General features: G+C 47.7%; 1 protein-coding gene across 2 annotated transcripts in view; it reads left to right on the top strand.

Moving 5' to 3' along the window:
* RPTOR (regulatory associated protein of MTOR complex 1) overlaps nucleotides 1-15,410 on the top strand; it is a 324,545-nt gene that overhangs the window by 283,488 nt on the left and 25,647 nt on the right. For both annotated transcript variants that reach the window (XM_070390212.1, XM_005907642.3), the window contains exons 21-24: nucleotides 1,417-1,535; nucleotides 6,489-6,592; nucleotides 7,158-7,341; nucleotides 8,503-8,613. In XM_070390212.1, the coding sequence (XP_070246313.1) occupies nucleotides 1,417-1,535; nucleotides 6,489-6,592; nucleotides 7,158-7,341; nucleotides 8,503-8,613 (518 nt within the window). The remainder of the gene's footprint in view (nucleotides 1-1,416; nucleotides 1,536-6,488; nucleotides 6,593-7,157; nucleotides 7,342-8,502; nucleotides 8,614-15,410) is intronic.

Raw genomic sequence — 15,410 nt, 5'->3', positions numbered from 1 at the left:
AACAGATTTTATAAAGTGAATGGTACCCCCTTCTCAGTGCACAGTGCCACCCTGTACTCCTTCTGCATGTTCATGCCAGGGGCCCCTTGATTAAGGTTCTCATGGGCCCCTTGGCCCCCACTGTTCCCTTCCTTTCCTGGTCTCCCTGTTACCACATGTCTGTCATCTGTAGTCAAGCGGACATTTACTGTGCCCATCACAGCCTCTGTCACACAGGGAAGCTACTGCCCTGGTCAGTCTGAGCTCAGAAACAACAGGAGAGAGGTTTGCCCAGTGGCTGTGCTGAGCGTGAGGGGTCTTTGTAGGAACGTCCCATCCGTGGACCACTTCTCCTGACTGAGTGAGCCAGTCCATGAACGAGCTCCACCTCGTTCCCCCTGGCGTTGTGAATCGGGTCCGTGCGCAGAGCGAGTGTGAAGTCCTATGGCCAGAGTGGTGGGAGAGGCCTCCCAAGCCCAGCCTGTCAGAGGTCAGCCTGTGCAGGCAGCTGTGCTCCTACAGAATCATTCAGAGGCCATGGCAGCTGTTGGCACCTTTTCCCACGAGGGTGGAAGGATAAGGTGTTGAGAGTTTTTGTAAATGCTCCCTGGAAGGTAGTTTGTCTGTAGTAGTCACCTGAAGAGCAAAGCCACTTGCACACACGAGTGAGAGGTCAGCCTCCTCCAGCTCCATCACACTGCAAACAGGAACCACAGTCCCTGTGGAAAGGCGGCCGGGGCCATGCCGCCTCCCGTTACAAACGAGGTGTCGGGCACAGCAAGCCAGGACTTGTTCATAAGCATGGACGTGGGCACACAGAGAAACTGACCTTTACTCTGAACCTTTGTTTCCAGTCTCTCTTCTGTGATTTGAATGTCGTATAAAACTCATTCCCTTTGAACAATGGTGCCCATCAAGAAACACTGTCCTCCAGTGGCCCTTCTTGTATTTAAATTCTTCATAACTAGAGGGACTTCCTAACTAGGGGCTGGCCGGTCGGATGACATGTGATCACAGCTTGTTTGAAATCCTCTTTTACTCTTTTAAAGAACAAGCACTTTCTTTTCAACAAACCAATTGTCCAGCTTCCTCCAAGTAAAAAGGATGCAGTGGTATGTGGCTGTCTTCCTCATCCAGGCCTGCAAGGAAGTCCTGCCCCTTTCTAACTTTTCCTTTCAGAAAGATCTAGCCGCCAGAGGTGAAACTGTGTGATCAATCCTGCTCAGCACCTGGAATTTCTGAATCTCAGGCTCCCTAGCAGATAACAAAATCAGAACTTGCCATACTCCCAGCTCTTTTAAGTGTCCACCCCCAGCACATGCTTAGGTCATCAGAAGAGGGAGCTATCCCAGAAGCACCTCCCCGCCTCCGCCCACCCTCCCAAGCACACAGTGGCAGCTCCTTGTTATTAAAACAGCTCCTGTTTCTCTTTCCCAGGAGTTTCATTCAATAGTGTTTACACTCAAATTTGGAGAGTCTTGCTGCATCTGGCTGCGGACCCCTATCCAGATGTTTCTGACTTGGCTATGAAAGTGCTCAACAGCATTGCCTACAAGGTAGGTGTGAAGACGCTCTTCACGAAGCTCTCCAGACCCTGGTTTTCAGTTATGAATATTCATGCAGAGAACTTCAGGCACGTTCAGGTCTTCACCATGGTTTAGGAACTTCGAACAAGCGTTTTGAATCCAGAGGTTCACGAACTCCATGCGCACGTAGCTTGTGTTGGGGCATGTGTCCGTGCTTCTGCTTGCCCACATCAGGTGGGGACGTGTGTGTGCCCTGTAGCAACGCCCTCTCTTCCATTCCCAGCACCGGTATCGTACGACTTCCCTTATTCATGACCGTTCTGACGAAAGGAAACTCTTCCGAGAACCAGCTTTTGGTTTCATTAGTACAGTTGACTCCTGCACAAACACAGGGGTTAAGGGCACCAGCCCTGACCCCCTGCAGCCTGTCTCATCCACATCTCTGCATCCCTGGATTGTATACTACCACAGTGGGTGTTTATTGGAAAACATGTGTTTAAGTGGACCCGTGCAGTTCAAATCCATGCTGTCTGAGGGTCAGCTGTGTTTCTCTGTTGTTTTTCATTCTCCATTGTATTGATACCAGCTTTTAGCTTTATTGCTTCATTTCTTCTGCTTACCCTGTTCAATTTTCTCTGATTCTAGTTTCTCACAATGGAAGCTTAGGTCATTGATTTTAGTCCTTTCTTCTTTAGGGACTGTAAACTCTCCCAGTTCTTCTTGTGAGCTCTGGGAATTATTTGACTTTTCAGTGGTTCTTTCCCCACCCTTATGGATTTTCACCCCGCCCTCAAGCAAAAGTAATCACAGATTCAAAGAGCCTACCCTATAGACCCTGGAAGCCCTCTCCTCTCTGCCCTGCAGATTCCATCCACCCCAGTTCCCATGCTGCTCCTGTCTGTCCCCTCTGCTTGCCGCACTGCCAGGCTATCTGCGTGCCCTCCCCTACCACAGCCAGGTCTGCGGGAACTGCCTGCAGGCCAGGAGCTGGGCAATGAGTTCCCTTCTCTCAGAAACCACAAGCCTGCAGTACCCAGTGTCCGAAAACAGCTGTTTCTTTCTTCCCAACCGGGTATGGCAACCTGCTCCAGTATTCTTGCCTGGAGAATCCCAGGGAAAGAGGAGCCTGGCAGGCTACAGTCCATACGGTCGCAAAGGGTCAGACACGACTGAAGCGACTTAGCACAACGCACAGCACAGTCTTTTCGTGAATAGAATGATAGGACGCAGCAATAATGAATGCCATCAAGAAGTCACTCATTATAGCATTTCTGAAGATTTTTATAACTTTTTGATTAAATTTTAGGCTTACAGACAAGTTGCAAGAAGAGTACAGGGAACTATCGTCCCTTGTCACAGTTTACTTGCTGTGTCTCCATCCTTATCCGACCCTAATCACCATCCAGGGGTCATCCACAGGCTGCCAGCTACCTGAACACAAGTGGCTCACAATGTTACTCGCAGCTTCACTCCTGGTCTGTTTTTCTTTCTAAACTGGTTATCAAGCCGTCCCATTTGCTGCCACCTCACTGGCGTTAGCCCAACCTCCTGCAGCACCTGGCCTCCTGCCGACACCATATTTGTTTGGTGTTCGATTCCTTCACCAACATTTTTCTTCACTGGTGAAGTTCTGTCTTTTCCTTTTTTGTCTGTGGCTGCTATTTCAGCTCCTGGTAGCATCACAAGTAGTAATAACACAGCCTTGTCATGTACCCAGTTTTAAACTGCTGTAGCAGCCAAGCTCATCTTCTTCCTTGAAGGAACAGTGAGGATATGGCAGGAGCACATCCTAGGTTTATCCTGGGCCTGTGGTCACACGAAGTCTCTGGAAGCAGAGACTCCCAGGTCCAAGTGTTCACTGCACTTCCTGCCTGTGGGCACTGCCAGCCTCATGCAAAAGTTCTGGGCATTACTGTTGGTCCTCTCGGGATCACTGGGTGGTTTATTTCACACGGACCTCCCCTTGACCCCAGTGAGCCCCTCGCCCACTTTCTTCATCATCCTACTGCATGACTAGCCACAGAGGCACGTGAATGCTGTTCCATCCTGGGAGTGGGGAGTCTTCTCCGTGTCTATAGAAAAGAGGCCAGTGAATTAAGTTTTTTCATTCTGTAATACAAAACTGAGAAATAGTCCAATCATCTCCTTTTTCAACTAAGAATAGGATTGATTCAAAATTAAACTTTTCTAAAATACATGTTTCTTACAGCATATTAGGGTCCGTGCCCGAGAGAGGGAGGAAGTACAGTCATGAGGAAGGAAATAGAGGAAAGGAAGGCAGTCCCGGCAGAAGGCATAGTGGGACTCAAGTGGGCCTCTGTGAAAATGAAGCCTCCCCGCCATGCCCAGTCCTGACCTCACTGATGCTGATTCTCCTGCGATGCTGAGGATTGAGGGAGCCCAGGCCCCCAGGAGTGGGGGCTCTGCCAACTACCGGCCAGTTCATCACAGTCACCACCGTTGCTTGAAGTGAATTCTACCTGGGACTTAGAGTCCAAAAAGAAAGTTTACGTTATTTATCTAGGAAGTTTGGTTTACAGAAAAATTCCTTTCTAGATAGAGTCGTGTGTTTCACAGATGTCCATTCTCAGTGCTCTGGCTTCCAGGTCCTCTGCCTCGAGTTAGCCCAGAATTAACTGTGAACCATCCTTTGGGAAGTCACTTCCTCACACACGAATCCAGATCCTTGGTGTGCAGTTAACAGGGACTCCTGTGAAACACTCCCTCCCCCAAGAGAGAGCAGCCAAAAGCCTCCGTTGGTGTCCTGAAGCCTATGTCAGGATCCAGTTAGGAAATCCTGTCCTCGTCACCCTCATCTCTGTAGGGTGTTTGCCCTGAATTAGACTTTCCCAAGTTCTTGTGAGGCAACATGTTTCTGGGAGAAGATCTGCAGAGTAAGAAAGTGCTCAGAGCTGGAGACAAAGCAGGCGTCTTACTGCGGGCCCAGGCTCCCATGACAGAGACTGCCCCCGTTAACTGCAGGGGGGCAGGGAGCACAGGTGGAGCTTGTGTGTGCACACGTGTGTGTGTCCCTGCAAATCATTTCTGTTTGCATTGGGCTAAGAGGATACATCTGAGCTAGAATCTGACTGTTAACAGGATGTTTGCTGCCCTCTGAAGAGTTGGCCTGTAGCTGTGACCATGACCTCCTGCCATTGCCCTTCCTCTTCTGGACTCAGCACTTGACTTGGGCCTTCATCAAGCCCATCTGCTGGTCCAGTGACTCCAGTCCAGCATCATGGAGGGGAAAATGACAGGGCATCTCAACACCCTGAGAGCCATGGGCAAGTGTGCCCACAGTCAGTGATGCTCCCAGCAGGGTCCTGGGGTCTTGAAGACCCACGCTCCATCCTCCTTCATAACAGCCCAAACCTGATACCCAGCAGGCACACCGGTGTTTCTGTGTTACCCTTTCCTGACTGTATGCTCTCTGTGAAACGGCAGCTGCGACCAGCCCAGAAAGGGGCCTCTCTGGAGGGTATCTCCCACACCTGCTCCCTTAGCAGCCTCTGTCCACACCAGGCCCACAGACAAGTGGGTCTGCGTGACCACTGCCCACTCAGGCTCATCGCTGCAGCTCTGCAGCAATGAATGTTTGTTGCACAAATAAGAAACGTTAGGCGAAGAAGCATCATCTAAGCCTGAAACCCTACAGTCGATCACCAGTCACAGGGCTTCCCCAGCCAGTGGCACGCCCACCTCTCAGGATTTCTAGAACAGATGCAAAACTAGAGCTGTGTGTGGCAGCCTTCAGTGTGAAGTGCACTGAAGAAGCTCGGCTGTCTACTTTGCCCTCAAGGCCGAGAGAGAACAAGCCAGGGTTGTGCGCCTCCGCCCCCGGAAAGAGCAGGGAGGCTGAGTCAGTCACTCCCAGCCCACACCTTCTTTCCTTTGGAGCCTCCTTGGATGGGGGCCTTCAGGATGGGGGTCCCTGGGGAGATAGCTCTGCGGGCTGCAGCTCAGGCAACAGCAGATCCTCTGGGCTTGGGGAGCCTTTGAAAGGTCGTGGATTCTGCTAAAGTCTGCATTTCAATCCAGAGGCTTTCTCCATCACCTCCCACTGATTTCCTGGAAATTGTGAGGAGGCACCTAGTTTCTTAGCTTAAATTTCTTTTCTTCTTTTAAACTTCTTAAGGGATCGTTTGGCTCTCAGGCTTTGTTGGGGTTGTGTGTGTATGTGTGTGTAGGTCAAATAATGTAAATAACAGAGCAAAACAAACATGAACAATACAACTTTTATAATTCAGAAAACAAAAAAACAGCCTTTTAATAGGCTGGTTATGATCCAGTTCTAACTGTTTTCATTTCAAAGTGAAGGCTTATCTGGAAAACATTGATTTATGTTGGTGGTTTTGTTTTCTATAACTTTCTGCCTGTGGGCTGAACAAAGGTATGGCCTTCATAACTGCCAAGAGGATAATCCAGAATGGGAGGGTCCTCCGTGAGTGGCCAGTCCAGGGTTCTCCTGGAACACGTGCTCATGGGAGACAGGGCACAGATCTGGGTCTCGTCTCTATTCAAAAAGTGCTGCCCCCAGGGGGTTGTTTTGAGCCTGCCCTGAAATACAAAAGAACAGTGAAGCCAAGCCTGGGCGGGCTCCTTCCGGAGTGCCAGCTCTGCCCAGGAAGCTGTCCCTCGCAGGGGAGTCCCTGCCCCAGAGGGAGCCTGAGCGCGCCCAGTCCTCATCAGTCATGGTGCAGTCTAGTCACCGTGTGTGTCACATGGGCGCGGGGGTGCATCCCTGGAGCCTCACTGGAGCAGGTGAATACCTTCCAGAGGAGCTACAGAATATCACTTTATCTACAGGGTGACATTTCGGGGGAAATTTTCAAGCAGGACCTTCCATTCCTGGGAGATTTCCTCAGCCAAAAGCCCTTTTCTGTGACTTTGAAGCCACTCAAAAGCAGCCACCAACCTCTGCTTGTCTTGTAGCCTCAGGTCGTCACAGTGACCACCCCCTCACTTGTCCCTTTGCTCCTTCAGGCCACAGTGAACGCCCGGCCTCAGCGCATTCTCACCACCTCCTCCCTCACGCAGTCGGCGCCTGCCAGCCCCACCAACAAAGGCATCCACATCCACCAGGCGGGGTGAGTGGTAGGCAGCCCTCCCCCCAGGGTCTGGGGAGGTTCCCGACACAGCCTCCCCGGCCCTGCCAAGTCTGCAGGTTCTCTCTCACTTATCTGAGCCCCTCCTAGAATCCTTTCCTGCCTTCATCTGCACAACTGTTCAGCAAAGCTGAACTGAACCTGACTCCATTCAGGATTTTATCAGAGGGTCATGTCTTCCAGCGAGTGACCAGCAGGTTGGAACCCTCCTCGAAATCAGTGTTCACAGGGCTGTGCACTGGATCCTAGCGGGGCACATGTGCCCTGCACCCTCCTAGGGCTGACTCACAGCCCAGACCAAGCTTGCCTCTGGCTGCACTGGTTTTCAGGGGAGGATGGTTCTTAGAATGGTTCTTAGAAACTGGAAGGGGTCATTAATTCAGCAGCAGCAGTTCAGGTTTGGAAGTCACATCAGCAAGTCAGGTGATGAGGCTGTTCCAAGCTGGTGACCCTCAGCCCATTCCCAGGATCAGTGGAGGTTGCTTGGGGTTTGGTGTCAAAGGAATGGGCTCTGGGTAAAATGCAGTTTCTTCTTCCCCAACGGCAGAGGCTCCCCTCCAACATCCAGCGCAAGCAGCTCCAGCCTGACCAACGACGTGGCCAAGCAGCCGGTCAGCCGAGACCTGCCTCCAGGCCGGCCGGGCGCCACAGGCCCCGTGGGGGTACAGTACACACCCCACTCCCACCAGTTCCCCCGGACGCGGAAGATGTTCGATAAGGGCCCAGACCAGGTACAGATGTCGCTCTCAACACTAACTTCCTTCAGCATTCAGTTACACCCCATAGGCGGGTGTAGTCTCTGCAGCTAAGTTAAACAAGGCTATTCAGGGGAGGGAGGAATTGGCGCCTTTGTTTGCAAGAAAACATACGAGGGTGGACTCGGAAGCTAGGGCCTTGGGTCTTGTCGATACTGCTTGCTGCTGTCCCGGCCAAGTGGACACAATATAGAGAGGGCATTCTGGATACACCAAGGACGCGTCTCAGCTCACCAGTGACCAGCGATTTTGATAGGAAGGTCACAGCAGCCTGCAGGCTGATTTTGGAGCTGGAGCAGGTGTTGAGGGTAGACAGGTGTCCACACCGGCTGCTAGCCCCGCCCACCTGGCTTCGGAGCCGCTTGCCTCAATGGCCGAGGGACAAAAATGGCCACAGGCACTTTTGTCAGGTTTAGCCTCCCAGCTGGACTCTGCCTGAGTCAGCCAGGCAGGAGTGGCTGACCCACAATCCGGGAGTCCTGGCCCAGCAGCGCTGCAATTCCCCCTGGCAGGCGGGAGGTAAGACCTTATTGCTGACCCCATCTCTCTGGGTAGCAGAGACTCCTCTCTGAGGCACTTCTCCCGCCCTGTCGTGTGCAGTGAGGCCAACCCCTGCCCTGCCAGCCCAGCCCACATTGGTACTACAACAGGGAACAAACTGACCCACCACCCCACCGCAGCACCAAGTGTTTAAAGTTTTAATGTTTAGAAGTCCCAGATGGCCCGAGCTCTGCTGCGCCCTTGTCCAGGAGCCACAGGGCAGGCCAAGGCCTTACATGTATGACTGGCCCAGTGGGAGCGACAGCCCAGGGACCAGGCGGCAGAGGCCCCGTGTGGGGCTCCTAGACCCAGTGCTGAGGACCAGTGTCAGGCTCTGCAGCCTAGCCTACCCTGGCCATTTCCGGGGGACACTCCGTCTCTTGCACAAACTCAGAGCCCTGTTTTGACAGTCAGGGTTCCTTGGTCACCAGGACAGAGAAGTAAGGGGACCATAGAGATACTGTCCTCAGAAACCTGACCACTGACACCTATGCCTTGGTCTCCAGAAAGGGACTGTCTCAAGCTCACAGAGAGGGTTGGGGTTGACATGACTAACTCTGTTTCTGTCTTCTCCTCTCTTTTCCAAACGCCCCAAAGACCACCGACGACCCAGATGATACTGCCGGACACAAAAGTTTCATCTCGGCCACGATGCAGACGGGGTTCTGCGACTGGAGCGCGCGGTACTTTGCCCAGCCTGTCATGAAGGTAGCCATGCATCAGCAGCTCTCAGGGTTTAAAGCCAAAATTCCCCAGCCGGCACTGCCCTCGTCTCCTCAGCAAGCGAGCACAGGCCTCCGGAGCCCCAGCCTCAGGCCTGGGTGTCTGAACCCTTCTGCTCTGAGCTCAAGGTCTGATCCCCACTGGCTTGCTCACTGTGACCCTCAGGGGCCGTGACTCCCACCAGCCCACATGCCATTGCGCAGGCCTGGCCCTGAGTCATGGAGTGGGGCAGGCACAGGGCTGCACAGGGCCCTATTGTGCCCACTGGCCTCCTATTCCACCGAGCGTGGCTGTTAAGGGGACACCAGATTGCTGTCATGGAAGCTGGAATTAACGGTCAAAAAAACAGCAAAAGAAACTGACTTCACTTACCTGCCTTTCTGAGCTTGCCAGTATAAAATGTGTCATTTTGTCTTGATTGGCAAGGTCACCCAGGAGTTCCCCAGGCTTACGGTGCTCCCGGCTTCAGGGACTGTCAGACTGAGCTAGCTAGCTAGGGCTAATCTGACTTATTCTGGGACACTGCCTTCCAGGTTTGATGATGTGACATGTCCTTTCACTACAGACTTGGGCCACACATTCAGGGTGCCAGGGTGAGACAGGGCAGTGCTATCAAAACAGAATCTTGGTGCCCATCTTTTTGCAGGGAGCACTGCAGGGGCTCATTTTAGACTTTGATGGTCTAAAGCACGTTCTTACCTTCCTTTCCCCTCATGCTGCTGCTACTGCTGCTAAGTCGCTTCAGTCGTGTCTGACTCTGTGTGACCCCATAGACGGCAGCCCACCAGGCTCCCCCGTCCCTGGGATTCTCCAGGCAAGAACACTGGAGTGGGTTGCCATTTCCTTCTCCAGTGCATGAAAGTAGAAAGTGAAAGTGAAGTCGCTCAGTCGTGTCCGGCTCTTAGCAACCCCATGGACTGCAGCCTACCAGGCTCCTCCGTCCATGGGATTTTCCAGGCAAGAGTACTGGAGTAGGGTGCCATTGCCTTACCTTCTTTTCCCCTCATAGATAATGGAAAATTGAAAACTGCAGCTTATTCTTACTTGTGTATCGAGCTATATATCCAAGAAATTTCCAGGAAGAGTGTTTGGACTGTATTAGAGCTTTTCTCTTACTTTCCTGTTTCTCTGTAGTGATACTGGCTTTTGCCAATTACAAGACAGAATAATGGTTGTCAGTGCCTAAGGCAGGTGATAAAGGAAAAGCAGTCTCTCAGTAGCAAAAACTAGAATCCATGTAAATGTCCAGCAGGAGGAGAATGGTTAAAGAAGGTTGAAGTACTTGATATAATACTACTGGAGCTACTGAAAAATAAAACTTTTAAATTAGTAACTTAAGAAAATGCTCATAACAAAATTTCCTTAAAAGGGAAAAAAAAACAAGATATAAACTGGCCACGAGATGGACAGAGTTTCCACACTTAGCACACAGTACCTTTATAGTCTGGAGCTGGAAACGGCAACCCACTCCAGTATTCTTGCCTGGAAAATTGCTTGGACAGAAGAGCCTGACAGGCTACAGTCCATGGGGTCACAAAGAGTTGGACATGACTGAGTGACTGAGCATGCACCTTTATATCAGGGGGAAAATACATTAAAGAAATGATCCCAAGAGATCACTGAGGCCTGTTACAGTCAACCAAGTGTGTTGTCCACACCTGGGTTGACCTGCTCCCCCTGATCTCTCAGGCTTCTCTGGCTAAGGATGGAGAAAGTGGGAAAACACGAATTTGTCTCAGGAGAGGGATCGTTGCTGGTGCTATGGGTAGCAAGTCATCCTTTCGATCTGTGGTGCATACTGTCTGAGTGAGTGAGTCTAGTCTAGTAGTAACAGACGTTCAGAATCCATGATACAGTCTTCTGCTTCAGGCAAGTGTGGTCAAGCGACACAGACTCTGGGTGGCTGGTCCACCATCTCACTGAAACTGCAGTGACTGTAAGTCACAGAAGCTGCTTGGTAGGACACTGAGCTGCTGTTCTCGAAGTCTCTGGGCATGCCTATTCTCAGTTCTTCCTGTGGGAAGAAGTGGCATAGGTAATCCAAAACACATTTTTCTTGAACATAGACACAAACTTGACTTTTCCCCTAAGGATCTGCTTTCCTTTCCTAGGCATCAGGTACTTAGAACACAGGTGCCCTCTGTGAGCACACATCAGCTGACCTTGGAGGAAGGCTTCTTGGGCGAGGGCTGCCGTTTGTGGGGACCCCTACATATGTGTTTACATGTTTCACTCAGGTGCAAACCCACAGCCAGCATCTGCTCTGGGACTGAGCCATGCCTCCCTTTTTTTCAGCAAGTTCCCCTGCCTTTGTGCTCCTCTGTGTGTGTTCTAGCTGGAAGTGTGTCTGAGAATTCCCGCTGGGGAGGGTCCCGCGTGTCGCTAGCCTGGAGGAGACAGAGGCTGTGAGCCCAGTGGTCTGTCCCGGTGCATCATGCTGGCTCCCATAGTGGACCCTGCGGTGCAATGAGGGGAGAAGGGTCCCCACAGGATGAAGTCAGCTTTCACTGTGGAGCCCGCGAGAGGAGCCAGAAAAACAGTTGCTGCATGCATGTTCTTTCTGACTCACCATGTTTGTGATAACAAACTCCCATTGGATGTAGCTTGAAATGACAAGCTCGAGGTGTTATGGTTGAAAATGAAGTTGTTACAGTGAGTTTTGTCTGTAATCCCTGTTGACAACTTAGGGTGCTTAGGACTCAAGTGATTTCTTTTACTTTAATTAGAGACCTTTTCCAAACTTTAGAAGAGGATATGTTTAATCTCATTGCTTTTTTTTTTTAATTTATTACTTTTTCCAGGTGGTATTCGTAAGTGCCTTCTTTTATTAATTTAATTAATCATTGAATGACACATTTGTGCAATAAAATGCATTAGGAACTTTTTTATTACCCTGTTTCATATGCAAATTAAAGATAGCTCAAGGCTAGGATTGTACCTCAGAAAGGACAGAAGAACCCCAAACTCTAAATCACTTCAGAGGTAAGCATAGGAAACTACATTTTCACCAGATAACATAATTATGCCCAATATTTACAGTCACGTGCAACTAATGGTTAGTGGGATTGAATACTCAAAACATGACTGTAATGACAGTTTTTGCTGACTTTTTATCAGTTCACAGTCAGATTTCTTACAGGTCTGTGTGACCAAAAAGAACTACATTCTGGACTGTTCTCCTTTGATTGATGGTACCCCCTCTCTCTTCTATGGTTTGGTTTCCAGAGTTCATATCTTACTTTAGGCAGGATATTAAAAATGGTCTGTCTTGTGTTTAAAAAGTAGAGGCATACTGAAATTTGTTCTGATTATAAAAATAATATGAATTCTTTTTTCATTCTCAGGTTGGTAAATTTCAAAGATTGATTTCTAGCAAGAGGATGGATTAACCGGGGGGTATAGGGTAATAGAAAGTCTCACACACTATGGGTGGCTGGTGAAATATTAGCTTGGTATAGGACAGTTCAGTAGTAGCTATCCAAGCTATAAATGGGTAGGCCCTAGAAACCAGCAGTTGGAGAAAGAAATGGCAACCCTCTCCAGTATTCTTGTCTGGAAAATTCCACGGACAGGAACCCGGTTACAGTCCATGGCATCGCAGAGTCAGACACAACTGAGCACAGCACAGAAACCAGCAATCCCACTCTGAGGAGCAGATCGTAAACCCACTACTGTGCATGGATATGTAATAACTTGTGTCAAGAAATGCTGTTACAGATTATTTGTAATAACAAAAAGTTTGAAAACAAAAAAGAGAATATTAGTAAGGAGACAGTTAAAAATGATTCATCTGTGTAGTAGACATAGACATTAGTCAGTAAGCTTCATCTCTGTGTGAGGCCTTAATGGGATGTCCTTGATATAGTAGGTCACATAACACGATGGTCCAAGATATGTGCACAGATGTTGTGGTTCCATAGATTTGTGTAAGCATCAGAGGAAGCTTGGAAGGTGACTCTTAATGTGGTTACTTCTAGAAGGTAGGACTAGAATCAGGGCAAGGGACTGTCCTTTTTACATTATATACTTCCAGCTCTTTGAATTTTTTAAAAAGAACAATTGTTTGTTTCATAATTCAGGACAGATTAAAATATAACATTTAATTACAAAAAGAGCTTTATAAAAGAATAAGAGCAAATACTTCTTGTACTTCCATTTCTTTGTATGGAGGCAGCATTACTCTGTTACCAAAACCAGTCAAAGACATTAAGAGAATAAAAATCTACAAGCCAGTATTCTTCATGGACATGAACCCAAAATCCTTAACATAATATTCATAAATAAAATGCAGCAGTACATAAAATAGATTCTACACTGATGACCAAGTGGATTCTATCCCAAGAATGCAGAGTTGATTCAGCACTTTTAAATTAGTCCTATAACTGTATCAACAGACTAAAGAAAAACCATATGATCATCTCAGTAGCTGCAGAAAAAGGATTTGATGGAATTCAACAGCCATTCAAAATAAAAACTCCTAGCCAACTAGGAATAGAAGGAAACTTCCTTACTCTTATACTGGGTGCCTATAGAAAACCTACAGTTAACATATTTTCACTGATAAAAGACAGTGCTTTTTCTCCAAAACCAGGTGTATGTGAGGCAAAGATGTCTCATCTTACCATTCCCATTCAGCATCCTCCCAGAGGTCCTAGACAGCAAGGCAAGAAAAGAAAATGTGTACATATGGGAAGGGTAAAATAAAACTCTATTCACAGACAATATTGGATGTATAGAAAACCCTAAGTAATCTGAAAGATGCTGCCAGAATAAGTGAGTTCAGTAAGACTGCAGGATACAAGGTCATTATACAGAAATCTGTTTATTTCTGTATGAATGATCAGAAATTACAATAACATCAAAAAAAAAATCATGAAGTACTTAACTTAGCTACAAATCTAAAAAAAAAAAAAAGCAAAATCCAAATGGTGAAAAATGAAAAACATTGATGAAAAAAATCAGAGAAGACTTAAATCAGTGAAGACCACATTCATGGGTTGAAAGACTATGAAATTCAGATGTCAGTTCTCCCTAAACTGATGTATATAGAGCAATGTAGTCTGAATCCAAATCCCAATAGACCTTTTCTTTTCTTTTTTAAAATTTATTTATTTTAATTGGAGGATAACTGCTTTATAATATTGTGTTGGTTTCTGCCATATATCAACATGAATCAGCCATATGTGCCGTCCCTCTTGGACCTCCCTCCTGGCTTTCTCTTTTTAATCAACAAGCCTCTTCTACAGTTTATGAGGAAAAGCAAAGAAACCGAAGTAACCAAAACAATTTTGAAATAGAACAAAGTTGGAGGACTTTCGTTGCCTGATTTCGAGATTCACCATAAAGTTAAATAATCAAGACGTGGAATTGGTGAGAGGACAGACACATGGATCAACGGGACAGAACAGAGTCCAGAAATAGTCACATCAGTACATCCCATTGATTTTCCATGGACGTATGAGAACTGTTCAGTTCAATGAAAGGAATGTGTCTTTCCAGCGGAGTGGCACCATGGTAATTGGACACCCATTTGCCAAAAGTAGAAATTCAGTCACTCACTCACACCTTGTACAATAACTCACTCCTTAAATGTGAAGCTTGGAACCATGAAAATTCTGGAAGAAAATCTTTCTGACCTTGGGTTAGGCAGTAGTTTCTTTAATAAGGCACAAAGAGCACAGGCCACACAAGAAAAAGTGGCAGATTGCTCTTCACCATAAATTGATAACTGCTCTTTGAGTAATCCTGTTAGGAACATGAGATCATGAGCCACAAACCAAAAGAAAATTAAAAAACACATACAAATCTTGTATCCAGTATATATAAGGAATATTCAAAATTCCATGATCAGGAAACAAGTGGCCCCGTTAAAAACAATGGGCTAAAGATCTGCAGACACTTTACCATAAAAAGTACCCAGGCAGCGAATAAACTTGAGAAAAGATGTGTAGCGTCACAGCAGTTATTCACAAGGGAAGTCGAGTTACCACAATGAAATAGATACTGCACATCTGTTAGAAGGGCTAAAATTTTCAAATCTGTCAATACCAAGTACTGGCAAAGGATGCAGAGCAGCTGAAACTTTCATACTTTGCTGGTGCAAAGGCAGAATATTGCAAGCACTTTGGAAACATTTGGCCCTTTCTCATAAATTAAACACATACTTAACCATAGAGCCCAGCAATCCTACTCCTAGATATTCACCCAGGAGAAATGAAAACTTCTGTTCATTCAAAAGCCTGTACTTGAATATTTACAGTGGCTTTATTCATAATTACCAGGAACTGGGAACAACCCAGATATCCTTCACCGGGTGAATAAACTGCTAGAATATTTCATATGATGAAATACTAATTCACCAAATGTTTTCTAAATAAACTGAAGCATACACACTATGGATGAAATTCAGCTGCGTTATACTCAGTGAAAGAAGCCAGACTTAAACTGTACAGTTCATTTATACGGCATCTGGAAAAGGCAAAGCTACAGCGATGGAAAACAGAGGTGGTGCTGGACTTGGACTGGGGGAAAGGCCAGGCTACAGAGGGCATCTAGCAGTTTGGGGTGAAGGAACTATTCTACATGTCCATTGTGCGTGGTTACATGACCGTGGGGCCTGTCAGAACTCAGAACTGGGCCCCAAAGGGTGAGATTTACCGCATGTGAATTGCATCTCAGTCACCCTGATGCTTTGTGAGGTGTGGTCACATGATAAAAATGCCTGTACTTAGGTATCAGAACCTACAGTGAATTCCGATCTGCCCTTCAGAGCTTCTTCCTTA

The sequence above is a fragment of the Bos mutus genome, chromosome 19, assembly GCF_027580195.1.
Source record: "Bos mutus isolate GX-2022 chromosome 19, NWIPB_WYAK_1.1, whole genome shotgun sequence".
NCBI classification, from domain to species: Eukaryota; Metazoa; Chordata; class Mammalia; order Artiodactyla; family Bovidae; genus Bos; species Bos mutus.
The sequence above is the reverse complement of the archived record's forward strand: the minus strand, read 5'-3'. Positions and strand labels throughout refer to the sequence as shown.